This window comes from Pyrus communis, chromosome 6, assembly GCF_041283825.1.
Source record: "Pyrus communis isolate YQ-2024b chromosome 6, ASM4128382v1, whole genome shotgun sequence".
NCBI classification, from domain to species: domain Eukaryota; kingdom Viridiplantae; phylum Streptophyta; class Magnoliopsida; order Rosales; family Rosaceae; genus Pyrus; species Pyrus communis.
In genome coordinates this window covers 7035030-7051460 of record NC_142570.1, presented here as the reverse complement: position 1 = coordinate 7051460, position 16431 = coordinate 7035030, and the positions used below count along the sequence as shown (strand labels likewise).

The following is a 16431-nucleotide window of genomic DNA, read 5'->3' as shown; positions in this document are numbered from 1 at the left end:
GTGCATGCTGGTACGTAAGGCCAATGGATTTTGGAACTTGGCCAAGGTGGAGATTGTTGGAATATGTGGCCAAGTGGCCAACTCACATCCACTTTCGGCTAATAAAATAATAAGGTGGACAAAATCATTGTTGCTTTCCTTGTTTTGAGGAGAAAAGGAAAAGGCTAGCAAGTAGCCTTATTATTTTATTTGTATTTGGTTGTTTTTAAAGGGAATGAAGGGTGCAGTCGAGAGATGAGAGAAAAATAAGGAAGGGCACCATTTGTTTTTGAGCATTCCTTTTGTGAGAGCATCCAAAGAGATGGTGTGAGCATTTGGCTCTACCATGGGCACGGGTGAGAGAAATCAAGAGAGCTAGAGTGAAAGATCTCTTGTAAAATAACTCTTGGGGTAGAGTGAGGCTCTTGGGAAAATTCTGTGAGTGGGTGTACAAGGGATATGGGATTGGGTTATGTCGATTTAACTCATGTGTAACTTGTACTGTTTTTCTCATAATGAAGAGCAATATCTCTCCGAGGACGTAGGCAGGTTTTTGCCGAACCTCGTAAATTTTTCTGTGTCTTTATTTCTTGTATTTTATTTTGTTCAACTGTGTGTGATTTTTGGTGAGGTTGTAATCTGAATCTCGGTTCCGCACTAACGAACGGGCCAAGGCACAACATCAATATCTGCAATGCCAGAATATAAAGACAAAAGTCACGAAGAACTCCGTGTGGAAGATTATAAATTGGGGAAAGGTATGCTTTCTAGTTCAAAATTTTCAGTAACTCGGAATTTTTTCCGCATTTGTCAAAGTTTACTAAGTAATCCGTTATAACTTTTTCTTCCAGGTGTTCAATTTCCTGCCGGTGGGAGTACCATTGACATTTCTACCTCACAGCCGAATCCTTTGCATCCTGCACCATCACTTCTTCAACCATCTTCAAGCAACCCAATTGCTTCTGGAGCTCCTCTGCGGCTAGTTCTACAAGCAACCCAATTGCTTTTGGTCAGGCTACTGTAAGTTTCTTTTTCTCCCATATATTTTTAATTGAACAGATTTTAATTGATGGTTTTGGCTAACTTTTTGCCCTATTTCTGTTTTCTGTGCAGCCTTTGTTCGTGTCATCTCAGCCTCTTCAGAGTAGTGGTTCAGTCTTCAACATTGTTAGTCAAACTCCGCAAGGTAACATGTTTTATGCATTTTGAATGGTTATAGCCGTTGGTACTGATTTCATCAATTGTTGTCTTTGGCTTTGTAGGCAACACAGGTGGTTCGACCGGAATTCTTGGACAGAATGGGTTTGAAAGCTTTTCAACAATCCCTGCGTTTGGTCAATTAAGTTATATGTCCGGTTGCTGCCAGTTATGCGCTTCATGTGGTGAGTATTTTGTTTTATTTGTGAAGGTCGTTGTGTTTTGTTTCATTCTATCTGTATCATATTCTTATACTTTATGATGCAGGAGCTCAATCAACAACTGGAAACACTGCTCTGGGGAAGCCAGTTTCTGAGCGTCGGCATCAGGGAAGTGGAGTACCTACAACTGTAACAAACACTGCTTATGGTGAACCGGATGAAAAATTCCACTCAATATCGTCAATGCCAATTTATGGAGACAGATCTCACGAGGAAATGAGATGGCAGAATTATCAATTGGGGGATAAAGGTAAATTTTTTTTTATAAACTTTGGATAACGCATAAGAATTTATTGTGAGGAATGATGGCCTTTACTATGTTCTACGTATGATTAATTTCCCATCTTAAATTTCAGGTGGACCGGCTCTTGGTGGTGTGACTCACTTTACCTTGCTTACCAAGAAACCTGCACCGACATTTGCTCAAACATCTTTGAGTCTGTCCAATACCTCTACTGTATCTAATATATCTGCTCCACAAAATCCATCCATTACTGCTGCGGTCTTTGGAGCCTCATCTACACCCAATCTTTATGCATCTTCATCATCAACTGGACCCGCATCTACATTTGCATTTCCTTCTCCAGCTCCAGCAACAACTTCGACATGTAATCATGGCCTATTAGGTTGCATGCCGTCTGTTGCACAAACAGGTACTCCTAATGCCGTACAAACTACGACTTCCTCTAGTGGGTCTACAACACCCCTTCCACTAGAGGTTAGTGCCACATACAAACAGCTGTATCAATTTTTTCTTCAATCGAAGGTTTTTTTTTACTCCCTAAAGATTCATGGAGGCATTATACATCTGTGCAGTAAAAGTTCCTCAATACACCCGTCTTGCCCTAAGTTTGATAGGTTTTTGATCCCGTCCTCATTATCTTAGCATCAATCTAACTTAGTTTTCGTGTTAATGTCTATTGAGTGATAGTTCAGTGTGTTAAACCTCACATTAACGAAAATGGGATGTTACTGAATGTGGAACTCACTTTGTCGTTGTTTTCTGCCAGGAAATGAGGAGGCTGCAAGTGATCATTGAAAGAAATTCAAGCATGCATAGTCGTGAGGAAAATGATCGAAAGGTGAGGATGATGATGCATCTAATGAACTCTTACATCGTTTTTCAGCACGATCTAATGCGAATCTGTGCTCACACATCTTATTGCAATATTTTTCCTTTTGCACGGTTCCTCGTCTTCCTTTTCATGGTGAAAGGCGCGCAGGCAAAGCAAGCAAACGAGGATTGAATTCGAAGAAGAAACAAGTCTAGCAAAATCTACATCCTACAAGTAGCATTACTTGGGTGTTTTGTTTGTTTAATAGAATTGATGTAACTAGTTTGGAATTGTGACCAAAACCAAATGGCAAATTTGCAGTTCTTTTTCTTTCAATACAATTTCTGTTCAGGTTGTTATGAGCTTTGACATAATAAAGAATCATTGAAAAGAAATAAAGTTCTGGCAACCAAGGATTAATTCATCTTAACAAATGATTAACAAGACCTATATAAATTTCCAAATATTGATTACATCTTTAAGATTGTCACTCACTATGCAAGTGGTAAATTGCCGTAGTGATTAGGACAATTCCTCTTCAATTTATCATGTCCCAAATTCAAACCATCTCCCCTCCCCTTAGTACTGTGGTTTATAGAAGGAATATCACTTACATTCAAAATTAAAAAAATTGTCCCTAACTACTGCAATAACACATGAACAAGGAGAAAAACTTTAGTCCAATTGTTTGATAAAAATGAGGATAGCAAAAGCCTAAACCCTAAAAACAAAGGTCTTCTGGGGCTGCCTTAACTACTGATTGAAACTAGACGAGGACATTTTGTATATAAATATATATATTTCTTCGTACCTCTTTTATTTTTATTTGAATTTTCCATACATCTAAAATATTTTTCCATACATTTAAAATAATTAACAAAATATTAATATTATAATTTGTGAATATATTTCTTCTATACGGACCTAATTTGAACGCTATGCCTATTATTGCAAATACTGACGTAAGCCTCCCGCGCTCCGCCCCTTCTTTCGTGCAACACACGCAAACTTAAAACCTCCCCCCCCCTCTCTCTCTCTCTCTCTCTCTCTCTCTCTCTCTCTCTCTCAATTTCACTCACTCACTCCGATTAGATACTTTGCAAAACCCTAACGTTTATGGTTCTTCTGTGTTTATCAGATCATAATGTGTTAATTAATTGTTTTCTTTGATAATTAAACTCGTATCTAAGTGATTTCTCTCAATATTGATTCACTGAAAGAGATTATTGAAGCATTAGGACCTAATCGTAGCATTGGTTCTTGAATTAAATATTCAATAAAACTGGTATCCGAATTTGACAAAACGTGGAGCCTCAGTCCTTACTTTGTTAGAATTTTTCATCCGTGTGTGTCAATATGCTTAATTTTGCCACGAATCGAAATCAAGGATCAATGCTCTACATCATACCAATTTTGATGGATTCTTATTATTATTTAGGATCCAAAGCTACAGTTCGGTCATAGTTTAAGAATCAATAATCCAATTTACTCTTACTGAAATTGTTGCGATTGCAAAATTACCAATGTGTAATTGGGCGAATGAAAAGACGATCACTGGACTAGAGTGGAAGTGTTGTTAATTTTCTCTTCTATTCTTATTTCAGCTTGATCTCCACAAGCACTGAAGATGTTCATGAATCCGTTTCCCGGGTCGGACTAACTGTAAGTTTTCTCATCTCAATCTTTTAATATGAGCCAGGAGTCAAGATTTTTGTTTTCCTTGTTAATTGCATTCAGTAATTTTCAAAGTGTTGCATATGTGAATGATTGTTTTCTGTAATTTTCATCTGGTATCAGCAACTCCTTTATCGCATCGGAATAATGAAGCGGAGAAATTGGATTCAATATCAGAAATCCCAGAATATAAAGACAAAAGTCATGAAGAACTCCGTTGGGAGGATAAAGGTATGAATTCTAGTTAAAACTTTTCAGTAACTTAAGAATGTTTCCGGTTCTCTGTAACTTTCATCTAGCATGCCAATACGCGGCTGGGAATTCATTGAATATTGCTTAACAGCTAATGTACAATCATCTAGAAGGCCAAGTCTGTTCCCATCAGCCTTTGAGCGTGAGCGGAACAACAACGATGCTTCTGCTCCCAATCTCTGCAGGTGCGGTCAGAATTGTGTATTTGGCACAGAACCTGTCTCCACAACAACTGGTGCTTCATCCGCGCAAACTTTTAAAAATACAATGCCTCCTTCGGAGCATCTTCTACACCTAGCTCATCATCATCAATTATTGGTAAGCCTGAAAGATGGTTATTAGAAATTGCGTACAACGTCACTTTCTAAGTATGCGATTGTTTACCTTGCTAGAATTCTTCCCTTGCAAAATTTATTTTATCTTGATTTTTGAAGTACATAAATTAGTGTGCAGGTTTCTGGTTGTCTGTTCCCTTTGGTTTGCCATGTATCCGGACCTTTGACATTGCGAGCACACCAGCTTTTGGTACTACAAGCTTTGCGCTCTTTGGTTTGACAACAAGTCCTACGTTTGGAAGCACTGGAGCTGCATTTGGATTTGGGATATCTAGTGGAGCTTTGGTTTCATGCACCCCGGCTTTGGGTTCATCTAGCTCTATCTTTGGTACTTCAAGCCACCCCAATTTTGATGCTTCAAGTGGTCCTCGTTTTGATCAACCCTTCATCAACTCGTGCGTCATCAATTGCTGGTAAGCCGGTGGACTAAATTGAATTTCTCCACTTTCTGTCCACTAGACCTCAACTGTTTCAGATTGAGGTGAAAGATGGTTATTCAGAATCATTTACCATTTCAGTTGCTTACATATGAGATTATTGAACTTCGCTTGCATACTTAGTTTCATCTGCTGTATTAAACTGCAATTATGAGTGGCTTGAATTCTTTCCTTGCAAAATGAACTTGGATCATGATTATGAAGTAAACTTATTTTGTAGGTTTCTGGTTGTCTGTTACATCTGGCTCAACCTGCATCCCAGCTTTTAGTGCTTCCAGCACACCGCCTTCAGGCGGTGGAGCCACTCTACCAATTTTTGGGGGCCAACAACGCAGGGATGAAGGTACGGTTTCTAGTTTTAACTTTTCAGTATCTTGGAAATTTTGCCGCATTTCACAGCAATAATGACATACGCTATGTTCAAAATGTTATAATTTCGACTTCCAGGTGGTTCAGCTCCTGCTGTTAGGAGTGGCTTTGGCACTACTACCTCACAGCCAAACCCCTTTGAATCCTGTACAGACATTTTCTCACGCATCGAGTCCTTTTAATGCCACAATGTTTACTCCAAAAGCTCCATCTTTCACTAATACAGGTTTTACAACAACGTCTATGCCATTCAGTTCATCGAGTTTTGCGATTTCTTGTACTTCAACCAGGTCCTTTTACACTGTCACAAACCTCATCTCTGACTCTCTTTAGTTCGTCAAGCTCTGCATATTCATTTCTGCTCCAGCTAAATCAAACTCCTACCTTCACAAACCTTGTCACCGTGTCTCTTTTGGTGGTGCTTTTACCACTCCATTTTCTCAGCCATTCAGTAACCCTCCTACTGGCTTTGCTTTGGGGATCTCCACTGCTGCTGGTGCTACAAGCAGCCTAATGGGTTTTAGTCAAGGAGCTGTAAGTTTTTATTTTTAGTTTTTACTTTTAATCGTAAAAGGTTTTAATTGATGATCATTGGTTAACTTTTTTCTCTATTTTCTTGCCCGATCAGCCAATTTGTTGTTCTGCACCTTTCCCATCTCAGCCACTTTTCGGGTTGAAACAAGACTCCTGTGTGCTACTACCGAACAAACTACGATTTCTGCTGGTGGGTCTACAACTCCCTTTCCCCAAAGAGGTTAGTGCTACACACAAACAGCTATATCCATCGATTTTTTTCCTTCAATTATTGAAGGTTTTTATGTTACTCCCTTTAAGATTCATAGAGGCATTATCCTTTTGAGTACTTAAAGCCTTGTCCTAAGCTTGCTTTGATAGGGTTTTAATCCCGGTCCTTCTCATTATCTTGCCATCTTTCGTGTGCTAATTTTTGTTGAGTGACAGTTTAGTTTGTTAATGTTAAACCTCACATTAAAGAAATTGATGTTTCTGTATCTAACATTCACTTTGCTCTTTTCCCCCAGGTAAAAGGGGTGTGGCTGATCTAATGCGAAAATGATCCAACGGTGAGGATGATGCTTCTAATGAACAGTTAATCTCTATTCATTTCTCCAGCACGATCTAAAGCAAATTTTGCGCTCACACCTTACTGCAATCTTTTCATTCTGCAGGGCTCTTCATCTTCTTTTTCGTTGTCACAAGCGCGCAGGCGAAACAAGGAAGATTGAATTCGAAGTAGCATTACTTTGGTGTTTCTTGTTTGATGGAATTGATGTAGCAAGTTTTGAAACGTGACCAAATCCCAAATTTTGCAGTTCTTTTTTCTCAGTACAATTCCTTTTCATGATGGTAATTCAGTTTGACAAATTCAAAAATCACGCGAATGAAAATAATTGCTAGAATCCCAAGCTTAAATACATGTTAAAAATTATTAACTAAACCATATATAAATGTACAAGTATCGATTACATCTTCTTTAAGGTAGTTCTAACTACTGCAACATGTAAACAAGAGAAATTTGATAGAGTTGTCCAATAAGGATAACTGTCATGCTAAACTACAAAAGATCTCACACTTTCGTGAGTAACTTATCAATGACGGTAGGAAATGCGTACCCTATTAGGGTTCATAATTTATTGGGGCACATACATGAAAGAATTGATTAGCCTGCAAAGCTTAGGTTGTAAGGTTAAAATGGTAAAACACAAAGAACTACATAGATTAATTATAAGGAAAACTAATGAAAATAGTTTGAAAACTTTGAGTTTTAACGAAATAAAGGGTAAAGTGAATAGTATCAGGATTGACTTTTAGTGTAAAAATATGATTTTTCATTAAAGTAAACACTACCAAAAGTTTTTCCTTAAAGTTCCTTTAATTATATGATATGATCCCATCACCCCAGCACGGAGGAAGCATAAAAAGGAGGATCCCAATTGGCATTAGCTCCTCCCCAATTGCTACCGTCACAGTGCAAAAACTGCTGCTGATCTGAACACCAACCACCATCACCACCATCACCACCACCAGCACTACCATCAATCTGTGACAGAAGCTGCGTGCCCACCGCCGGCAACGGAAGCTCCATAGAGCACTGTTCTGGTACATACGGCATACTGTTATTCGGCCACGTGGACCAATTTTGCACTTGCTCATATGCTACTTGGCTCTCGTTGGCCCACACCATGGTTTGGTTTGATGGTGCTGGGTGAACCTGAAGTTGCCACTGATTATCTAATACAATTGGATTCTCCATGTGGGGCGGTCGCGGATTGACGGATTCAGTAACCGCACCACGTGGATCAACCGGAGACGGCTCCACTTTAGTGCCACTATTTCCTTGCGGTGGTTGTGGAAGCACACGATTTATCACCTTACCATCCTGCAACTTAGCTCTAAGTGCACCCAGCAACCCCTCAGCTTCCACCTCATTCCCACACACCGCCTCAAACGAAAAAGGCACATTCTCCGCCACGCCCGCGCCACCATTGCCGGCCCCATTACTCTGTGGCAGCTCGAAATTGGTTCGGGCGTTGGCACCGCGGAGTGCTCGGGCAGCATCATCATAGGCACGAGCCGCGTCCTCCGCGGTGTCAAAAGTCCCAAGCCAGAGCCTCACTTTCTGCAGAGAGTCCTTGATCTCCGCGACCCACCTCCCGGACGGCCTCTGCCGCACCCCCACGAACCGGTGGTGCCCCCTCGTCGATGATTTCTTCCTCTTCCGTACGCCGTCGTTTTGTTCGCGCAAACCCATTTACTAAAACCGTCGTCGTTTTGCTTCGGTCTCTGATTGAAACCGTCAGAGAACGGATTGGTCGTCGATTTATACTCATAGGATAGCTGAAGAATCCGGGAATCGAAGAAGCCGACAGATAACAAGGTGACAAAAACGTCGCCGTTCTAGTCTTGCAGGCTTTAATTGTTTTAAACGTCGGAGGATTAAAATAATTGGAGAAATGGTCAGCAGTTGTTTTTGGCTTCCAGTTTCTTTGTATTGTGGTTTTCGATGCATCATTGCATACGTATGTCGCTACCTTGTCGATGCGACGGGAGGGAGGATAAAAGGGCGGGAAATACCCAAAATACCACAATTAGATATTTCAAACGAAATTAACGTACATAGGTGTGTATTGGGATAAAAAGAGTGAGTATCATTTCTTAGATGAAAAATCATTGAATATATAGTTTAACTTGTCACATATGAGTTTAGTTAAGTTGGCTAAACCAGCGTAATTATCCTATTTTTTTTGTATAAATTACCATTTCACTTACTAGTGAGATTTTTTTTGTATAAATTACCATTTCACTTACTATTTTTTTTGTATAAATTACCATTTCACTTACTAGTGAGATTTTTTTTTTTTAGACGAATCTACATCAGTTTATTATATAATGTTAAGAATTGATAGGAATATCAAAGAGCTAATTCAAGATAACATTCGATAGATCATCAACCCAGAGAAACTTTAACAAAACATAAAAGGCTAACTTGGCGAAACTAATAATCATCGGTACAAGTGGGTTTGAGGGCGAGACAGACACGATAATAAGCAAAGGAACGCATCCAGGTCTTGAAATCACTTACATACAAACTAAGGGCACTGATATGGCACTCCAAAGCAAGAGAAACTCCACATTTAGCGAATTACCATTTTATGAACTTCTACACACAAGGCCTTGAATATAACGAACATGAGCTCACGGTTTGACAACGACTAGCACCGACTTTAAAAAGGAACTAACTATGAACCAACTAGTGTCCATGCTACCATGACTTTTATGCGCAACACCATCAACAATGATCGCTTTCAACAAAGTAATCTCAAGAGCAGCCAATAACTTACCAACACAATATTAAAATATTCATGAAGAAAAACTCACAAATAACCACATTACGAAAACACTTATTGACGGAAATACTAAAACAAAAATAAATAAGCAACAATTAATGAGAATATAAAGGAGGAAGGCTAGAAAAATTGAAAGAGGGATTGCCATCGGCGTCGAGCCGAATCATGAGGCCAATTAAAAATCGACATTGCACGACCTGCTTTTTTTGGTAAGTGGAAGGAGAGAGGGGGGAGAGAGGGCCAAAAGCACTATAGGGAGGGAATTTACTAGGGGTATTTGCGACATTTCGATCTCGTATTTCTTATGATTGGGTACGACGTTAATAATATTTTGTTTTATTAATAAACCAATTAAAAATCAACATTGCACAACCTGCTTTTTTTGGTAAGTGGAAGGAGAGAGAGGGGAGAGAGCGAAAAGCACTATAGGGAGGGAATTTACTAGGGGTATTTGGGACATTTCGATCTTGTATTTCTTATGATTAAGTACGACGTTAATGGTATTTTGTTTTATTAATAAACCAATTAAAAATCGACATTGCACAACCTGCTTTTTTTGTTTTCGTTCACTCCACTTTTAATAACACTAGTTAGTTCTTTATATTTGTTTACGGATACAATGTCATGCTCTCAATGCCTTGTCATACGTTTTGTTTTGTTGTCTATGGCCATCTCTAATATAAAAAAAAATGGAATTATCCTATTAAAGGTAAATGAGTTTTCTTGCAGATTCGAATTTCGATACATGACACTTGCGATTGGAATTTTATTTTATTTTAATTTCAATTTGATGGTAGCACTGTGTGGCATTTCTATATTCTTAAGATAGTGTTATTAGTTCACTTAAATTAAAAGACATTAGCATATGCTTTCATACTTTTTGTGTGTGGATAATTTTTTTTATTTTTGTTTTCAAAATGAGGAGAGAGGGAGAGAGAGAGAAAGTGAAGATGCTCGATAAGTTTTTGTTTTTATTTTTATTTTTAAAATTAGAGATTGGTTAAGATCACCTGTAGGTGATACTTTTAAAAAATATAAAATTTAGTTTGTGCAAAATTACTTTATTATCCATTATTTTAGTTTATAATAGAAGATAAAGATGTTTTTTCACCCTCTTTTGGTTGGCAAAGAGGATTTCATTAATATGTAGTTTAGAGGATTATGTTTGTATCTAGCATGATCATGTACGTGTGTATTAGAGTCGAAAATAATTTTGAATAAATTGATATGTGTTGTTGTTGCATCTTATGCTCAAATTAAATTATCACTAGCCTTTATGCATGCGCTCACACGCGTGTAGAAGACATTTTTTGAATCACCGCGTGCTACGCGTGACTTACATGTTTTAAATGTATTTATATGCATGAATTGACAAAAGGAAAGTCAAATATTTAAAGTAAATGAATAATCTTATATCATGCTAGAAAAAACACCTCCCAAACCAATCAAAACAATTGAATTCACATAATAAAATCGGTCTTTCAATCTCCATCTACATTCTATTGAATTTACATTAAGAATAGAGAAAATAATATTTAATAAACAATTGATTAAATCACATTATTACTAACCCATTGTAAGGCTAAGCCCACCCCGCTCCCCCAAAGTGTAGATAATATTGTTTGTTCCCAAAAAAAAAAAAAAAAAAACAATCATTTGACAACTAATTTAATCACATTATTATGCGTGTACAAATGACTTTTTTTTATAATCGGCATTACAAGCATATTAAGATGTTTTGAATGTGTTTAAAAATAGAGAAAATAATATTTAATGAACAACTGATTGAATCACATTATTGCTAGCATATTGCGAGGTACTAATTTAAAAAAAAATTGTACAATAAAATTAATTATTAAAATAATACTGTTAAAATGACGAAAATATCCCTGCATTATTTGGTGCCTTATTTTGGATTGCTTTTGAAATTTTTTGTTTTAGGAGCATTTTTGTCTAAATCTTTTTGGTGAATCTTATGACCCTAAAAGGGGTTGTTGGCTTTATATATAAAGATTTAATGTATAATTTGAATACTAATCCCAAAACCCTAACCTTAAATCTCAAGGTCGCATTTCTCGCAAAATGTTAATGTTGCAATATACACATACATACCCAGTTGAAACAAAAAATATATGAATAAAGTAAACAACATGATAAATTTTGTCAGTTTTGATTTATAATGCAATAATTTAACCTGCTCGACGTTATAGAGAAGAGAATTTGAACTTAGCTGAAAGGAGATGAATACACTACCTTGTGACTAACTTTACAAGTAATGTAGTGATGAGAATTTTTTTGTTTTTTTTTTTTTTTTTTTTTGGATAGTCGTTCTGGGCCCCAAAATAGTCCAATTTGATTCACCTGAAGTCTAGGAGCCCAGCCCAGAAATTTCAAACCATACAATTATACTTTCAAATTATCGCCAAATTTATAATTTAGGAAACCTTTGGGCTTTCTCCGAATTCTGACATTCCCATGATTCGCGGGGGCTAAAAGCTCTCCTCCCTTCCCTCAACATTTTACCGCCAAATCCACATGTCAGAAAGCTCAGCTGCCCTAGTTCCCTAATTCCACACCGGAAAACCTCCATTCTCTCTGAAACCGGACGCCATGGAAACCAGAGCTCGGCCGCAACCAATGCGACTCGTCGGATTCATCGCCGGTCGAACTATCCTTGTGTCGGTGGCTTCCGAATCCGCCCTGAACCTCATAAGCACATCTATAGTAGGTGAACTCGGCCTCGAAGTCGATCGGAATCTCTCCCTTTCTTTTCCGCTTGCAAACGGCACGGCGGCGAGAACCGACGACGTCGTGTCGAATCTGCGGGTGGAGATTGAAGAATACGAGTACGTTTCGGACTTTCACGTTTCTCCGCTGCCGGATTGCGACGTGGTGTTCGGGGCCGATTGGCTCGAGTCTCTAGGCGCTGTTGTTTGGAATTTTAGGGAGAAGTGGATGAGATTTACTGTAGATGGAATTAAGCACACGTTGGTTGGTAAGCTCGGACGACGATTCTTCTGAATTGCATTGCAACTGTTTGATAATATTGAGATTTTACTGAAAATAGATGAGATTGTTGGGGCTTTCTTCCAATTCTGTTTTCTCTGCAGGACTAAAGTGCAATTTCCAGTTTATTTAATTTCCCTTCAACTGTTTGATACTGCGATTTCTCTATGAGATTGGATATGTTGTTTAAACAGTTAGGATTTTAAAATTGGAAGAGCTAAATCTTTATTTTTTGTGTGAGGAATTGAATTGTTTTATATTTAAGGCGACAATTGTTCACTCAAATTATAGCGTTTTACGTAGTCTATACTTGCTTGTATAAGGAATTACACGATTGTCTCGAGATACTGTCACCATGGCACCTCATGTGCATTTAAGTTCTTGTCGTAGAAGAAGTAGAAACGAAATTAGAGTCCTAGAGATTGGAACAAAGACCTACCGGACTTTGATGCTGTTTAGCAAATTATATGTATTTGTTAGGGTCATATCTCTGTGCTCAATTAGTTCATTGTTTGGAAAACCTGTAAACACTGACGACTCCCTCTCTACATTTGGAAGCGCAGGAGTTGGAGCGTTAGAAAGAATTTGGTCAATATCGAGGATGCCTGTCTGCGAAGATAAAAGTCACGAGGAATTTAGATGGGAAGATTATCAGTTGGGGAATAGAGGTACCATTTAATTGACAAGTAGTATATTTTGTAGTTTCCACTTTAGTCGCTTGTCAATAACCTCTATCGGCTTACTTGTATTTGTTATCCGCGGTATTTCTTTGTTATTTGGTTAACATGTTCTTGAGTTCATTTTTAGAGAGTCATCTTTATATGCGCAATTACTCCATTATTTTGAATGCCATTAATGACTGAAGACTCTCTCTCGCTCTCTTTGGGAGCACAGGAGGTGAAGCGAGTACATTGCAGTCAATATCGAGCGTGCTGGTTTCTGAAGATAAAAGTCACGAGGAACTTAGATGGGAATACAGTTCAGGAATATAAGTATGTTTGATTCTTCATTTTCCTGCCTTGCACTAGCGTGTGGTTTTTCATGCTTGTTGATGTCAATCATGTGTAGAACTTTATCCACTTTAGAAGCTTGTCAATAGCCTCTATCTAATTATATGGACGTGTTATCAGCTCGTGTTCAGTTGATGGTGGTGACTTTTATGAATTGGTTGCCTTGCCTCTGTATGAAACGCAGGTTGCTTCAGTGGTTCAGCAGGCATTCTTGGTCAGAATCATTTGGGGCAGTTGTAAGTTATCTCTTGTACTTAATGTATCCCCCATGCATGTTTAAGTTTTAGATTGACTGTCGTTGTTCTTGATCCAAATTCGAAGAAACAAAAAGGGGTATATCTTCTGTTTGATCTTAAATGCTATTCACTGTCATTGGAAAAACATTAGGAGATGAACCAGATCTCATTATCTGTGAACGTCTTAGTATTTCGTCATTCATTCCCGTCCCTCTAACAAATAGTTTTGAGTTTACTTGTTTGTTACGGAGAAAATAATTCTAATCTCATTAGCTGTGAATGTCTTAGTATTCCGTCATTCATTCCCGAGCAGCACCGTGGATTCAATATGGACTTTCGACCATGCCTCTGATGTGAAAATTCGTATGTTGTTGTGTTTAATCTGAAATGTTGTTGTACTTGACTGTTACAAGCTATTAGGGAGAAGAGATTTCGAATCCAAACATTTAGATTAGTTAGTATCAGAGTTAAGTTTCTTGATTCGACTACGATACGTACTTAGACTTGAGTTAGAAGAAAAGAAACACATGAATTTTCAAATGATTATGTAGCTCTTTGAATTCTAATCTCACCCTCTCTAGTTACTTGAGCAGTATTTGAGGGTGAAACTTATAGCGTGTTTACTTATCTGGAATAGTTATTGAAAGTATACATTTTTATAAACGCCCTCGATTGAAGATGTCCTAATTGATTTTTTTTCATTTTCTTGATTTGCAACTTCTCTCATTTAAGTTAATATGTCGTTAAAGATAATAAAAATACCTTCGTCTCGTTTTCCATTTTAACATTACTTTTTTTCTTGACTCGCAAATTCAATAATTGCAAATGAATTAAACATGTGATTCACAACAATGTGCATTTTCATTCAATTCGTTTGCTTTCATAGCTTTACTAATTCTGTAATTTCACCCATTCCAAATACGTATGTTAGTATGGACGATACAATACTTTCATTCAACTCATTTTCTTTTTCAACTCTACTTACGTTCTTATCTAACTTGCAGATTTCACCAGTTCGAATAGGGTAACGTGGCCCTAAAAATATACAATATTTTTCATTCAACTCACTTTCCTTTTCAGCTTTGCATATTCGTGATTCACGACTTCACTAACTCCGTATAAATAAACATGTCATTAAAGATAATACGACTTTATTTTCTTTCTCATTAGGTAATGTGTTTGCATAACATCTTATCGTTGCAATTTGTTGGTTTAGACGCCACACTAGCAGCTAAACTCGTTTCATATAAATTAATCTCCTCAACAAAATTTTCAAGATCAATTCAATAAAGTCAAACATATAATCTTAAATAAATGAATAAATGTTTTTAATCACTTGAGTTATAGGTTGTGTTTAGATAGTCTATTACCAGGCTGATGACTCTTATAGTCTCATAACAAGTCCAAGACCTTAATCCACTTATTAATAATCTTGGATAGGGAAAAATTAAATATCATATCTTGTATAGATAAGTCAAAATTATTAATCACTTAAACTACAAGTCGCTTGCAAATGTGAATTTAGAGTTTGAATAACTTAACTAAAATACTAGGAGTTAGGGGACGTAGTTAGGAACTTTGGACTGCCTTCCATTATTCAAATTAATTTTAATATATGATGCCATTTCACTATCTCAATGAATCAATATTAATTCTTTTACAAAATCCTAGAGCATAACATTGATTATGCACCAAGAGAGTTAGAATAAAGGGAGTTTTAACGAAACACTCTCGGTACTGTTCACTTTTAACGAAAAATCATATTTTTACCTTTCCCTTGTACTATTCACTACACTTTTATTTGTCATTTTTCATTAAAACTGAAGTTTTTTTAAACTTTTCGTTAATTTTCCGTAGAATAAAAGCTCAAATAAAAAAGGAGGAAAAGTAGAGTTGCAAGCAAATGGAGAAAAAAAAGAGAATATACTACCACATCTCTACTACCTTTCTTTTTTATCTTCACCAGTCCAGTAAGTTTTCTCAGCAAGAAGAATTTTCTCTGGATTAAAAGGTCCACTTTCATGATCCCTAATATGGCTCTTCCACCTCATTCCGTCGGTAACCGCCTTTATTTTCACCAGGATCTCTACAGTATCCCTAAACAGAACCGTTCCTTCCGGCCTCAGGATCCTATCCATCTCCAGTAAAATGAGTGTTATGTCACACCTGCAATGTACAAACCACATTAGGCCTCAAAGTAACAAAACTCAAAGACCAACGGCATATTGTCGCGGAATGAGCTTTACCTGTCCTGATATATGCTGAAGACTCCCCCAGCGTGGATGAGATCATATGTTCTGGGATAAGTTGAAAATGCCTCGCACCAATCCTGGTATGTTCCAATGAAACCCCGTTCGTAAATCACTCCAAGGGTGTCCTGGTTTGAGTTGGCAGGGACTGTGTTCATAACCCACACCGGATATTTTGACAACGCTGCAGCAAATCCACCGAGGTAAGCATTCATGTCCATCACATTCCTATACCTTCCATTGGAAATTGGTATGATACGCTTGTAATGTTCCACCCTTTCTTTCCACAGTTGATTATCCTCGCGGAGTTTCTCAGCAGTGATTCCTGGTATTGAACCACTGCTGATTCTAGGAGGGACAGCAAATGCACGCTCCGGCCATTTCTCCAACGCCCCACCAGCAACGTCATTGGAATTGCTGGTCTCCTGTAGAGGAGTAATGCATCTCTCCATGTCTCTTTCCCCTTTAAGCACAAAACATGGCACATTAAGCAGAGTTAAGTACAGGAGAATTTGCATTCCAAATCAAATAAACGAAATCACAAA

General features: G+C 37.7%; 4 protein-coding genes and 1 long non-coding RNA gene across 6 annotated transcripts; 3 read left to right on the top strand and 2 right to left on the bottom strand.

Moving 5' to 3' along the window:
• Positions 1-661: 661 nt before the first annotated feature.
• Positions 662-2807, top strand: LOC137710113 (uncharacterized). Of its 2 annotated transcripts, XM_088696190.1 has the most exons (8): positions 662-737; positions 831-999; positions 1093-1165; positions 1242-1361; positions 1444-1647; positions 1754-2050; positions 2408-2479; positions 2613-2807. In XM_088696190.1, exons 4-7 carry the CDS (start codon positions 1328-1330, stop codon positions 2434-2436), a joined length of 564 nt encoding a protein of 187 aa, XP_088552316.1. In that variant the 5' UTR covers positions 662-737; positions 831-999; positions 1093-1165; positions 1242-1327; the 3' UTR covers positions 2437-2479; positions 2613-2807. The 2 variants fall into 2 exon arrangements, with proteins under 2 accessions (XP_088552316.1, XP_088552315.1); XM_088696189.1 differs by having other exon boundaries at positions 2408-2807.
• A 953-nt stretch (positions 2808-3760) lies between these two features.
• Positions 3761-6869, top strand: LOC148696196 (uncharacterized). Its single transcript, XR_015963804.1, has 9 exons — positions 3761-4114; positions 4250-4357; positions 4470-4696; positions 4832-5126; positions 5371-5493; positions 5598-6053; positions 6148-6273; positions 6560-6601; positions 6707-6869. It is a non-coding gene; the product is annotated as an uncharacterized LOC148696196 (long non-coding RNA).
• A 76-nt stretch (positions 6870-6945) lies between these two features.
• On the bottom strand, positions 6946-8425 carry LOC137710476 (uncharacterized). Its single transcript, XM_068449506.2, has one exon. The coding sequence runs from the start codon at positions 8287-8289 to the stop codon at positions 7432-7434; it is 858 nt and encodes a 285-aa protein (XP_068305607.2). The 5' UTR covers positions 8290-8425; the 3' UTR covers positions 6946-7431.
• A 3423-nt stretch (positions 8426-11848) lies between these two features.
• On the top strand, positions 11849-13835 carry LOC148696195 (uncharacterized). The gene is made up of 4 exons (XM_088695647.1): positions 11849-12380; positions 12955-13059; positions 13286-13383; positions 13586-13835. The coding sequence occupies exons 1-3, from the start codon at positions 11996-11998 to the stop codon at positions 13381-13383; spliced, it is 588 nt and encodes a 195-aa protein (XP_088551773.1). The 5' UTR covers positions 11849-11995; the 3' UTR covers positions 13586-13835.
• A 1089-nt stretch (positions 13836-14924) lies between these two features.
• On the bottom strand, positions 14925-16408 carry LOC148696194 (putative methyltransferase PMT18). Its single transcript, XM_088695646.1, has 2 exons — positions 15884-16408; positions 14925-15803 (listed from the first exon to the last, which is right to left on the bottom strand). Exons 1-2 carry the CDS (start codon positions 16402-16404, stop codon positions 15578-15580), a joined length of 747 nt encoding a protein of 248 aa, XP_088551772.1. The 5' UTR covers positions 16405-16408; the 3' UTR covers positions 14925-15577.
• Positions 16409-16431: the final 23 nt, after the last annotated feature.